This window comes from Echinops telfairi, unplaced genomic scaffold (genome assembly GCF_000313985.2).
Source record: "Echinops telfairi isolate 266 unplaced genomic scaffold, ASM31398v2 ScPeMD7_7465;HRSCAF=8503, whole genome shotgun sequence".
Classification (NCBI taxonomy): Eukaryota; Metazoa; Chordata; class Mammalia; order Afrosoricida; family Tenrecidae; genus Echinops; species Echinops telfairi.
The window spans coordinates 8217474-8218559 of NW_022111365.1; the positions used below are offsets into that span (position 1 = coordinate 8217474).

Sequence of the window (1086 nt, forward strand, 5' to 3'; positions counted from 1 at the left end):
GCATTTTTCATAGCAAGGGTAGGAGGATATTATGGAAAATGCATGCTATAGTTTACATATTTAATGGTTATAGGCTAGTGATTAATACTGTTTACAGTCTCAAGGGTCAGCTTTGTCAGAAACAAAATATATCGTCATAATGCAATTGAACCGCCCAGTTTCTCTAGTTGGGAATCCAACAGCAAGGTACTCTTCAACATCTGTCATGTTCTAGACACACCAATTCAAAAAGGGCTAATGGCATCCCTAAATTAAATGAGGACGTCACTGCTGCTGGCAGGGCACTTCTCTTACCTGGAGCTTCATGTTCCAGGAAGAACGCTTGTCCGCGTGCCTTGGCTGTAGCTCGCACCCACAGCGTGATTTCATCAGCCACTCAGGGGCGAGGCTCTGCTACACAGCAGCTGAGGCTCCACAGCAGCCTGAACAAGCAGTGTAGCTGGGCTTGTAAGGGCTTGCAGAAGCCCTGAGCACAGCACTCCTGTGATCCAACTGGACTAACTACTTCCTCCAGCTGATTTCCAATGAAAGAGGTAATGAATGAATAATTCATGACAAGTCCATTCCGTAAACCAATTTCATTTCTGTTCCCCAGTTTCCCCATAGTAATTTATTATATACGGCACCATATTAGCTTCCAGGAAAGAAACAAAGTGCAGTTCTCCAGTTGAGAGTAAATGTTACTAGATGCTTGCTCTTCTTTCATTCTGACCTTACACCCAGACTTAACTGGAGAGGTGGCCCCTCTACACACACACACACACACACACACACACACACACACACACACACACACAATTACTAACCATGCACGTCTGCCAGAAGAACAGCAACCACACATTTTGGCCCTCTCTATAAAACCTGTCCTACATGGTGGGTTCTGGCTGTAGGAAAGCAGCAAAGTTTTTGCAGGTTGGTATTTACATTTAACAAAAGGTTACTTCTTGCAAACAGGAGAAAACTATCACATAATGGGGGAGGTGGGCTTTGAACATCAATGCCAGGAAGCAAATTGCTTCAAAGGGGAATTTTCCAAGTCTCTCAGGCTATAAATAAATTTAGCTCATTGGTATCCTTCTCTGAAGA

The 1086-nt window shown here is 43.9% G+C and overlaps 1 protein-coding gene across 1 annotated transcript in view; it reads right to left on the reverse strand.

The window, feature by feature from the left end:
* The window catches only part of MARCHF8 (membrane associated ring-CH-type finger 8), a 65021-nt gene extending 64658 nt beyond the window's left edge, over positions 1 to 363 (reverse strand). Inside the window, exon 1 of the mRNA XM_045283682.1 lies at positions 295 to 363. Within this exon, the coding sequence (XP_045139617.1) occupies positions 295 to 306 (12 nt within the window). The 5' untranslated portion in view covers positions 307 to 363. The remainder of the gene's footprint in view (positions 1 to 294) is intronic.
* Between the last annotated feature and the right edge of the window lie 723 nt (positions 364 to 1086).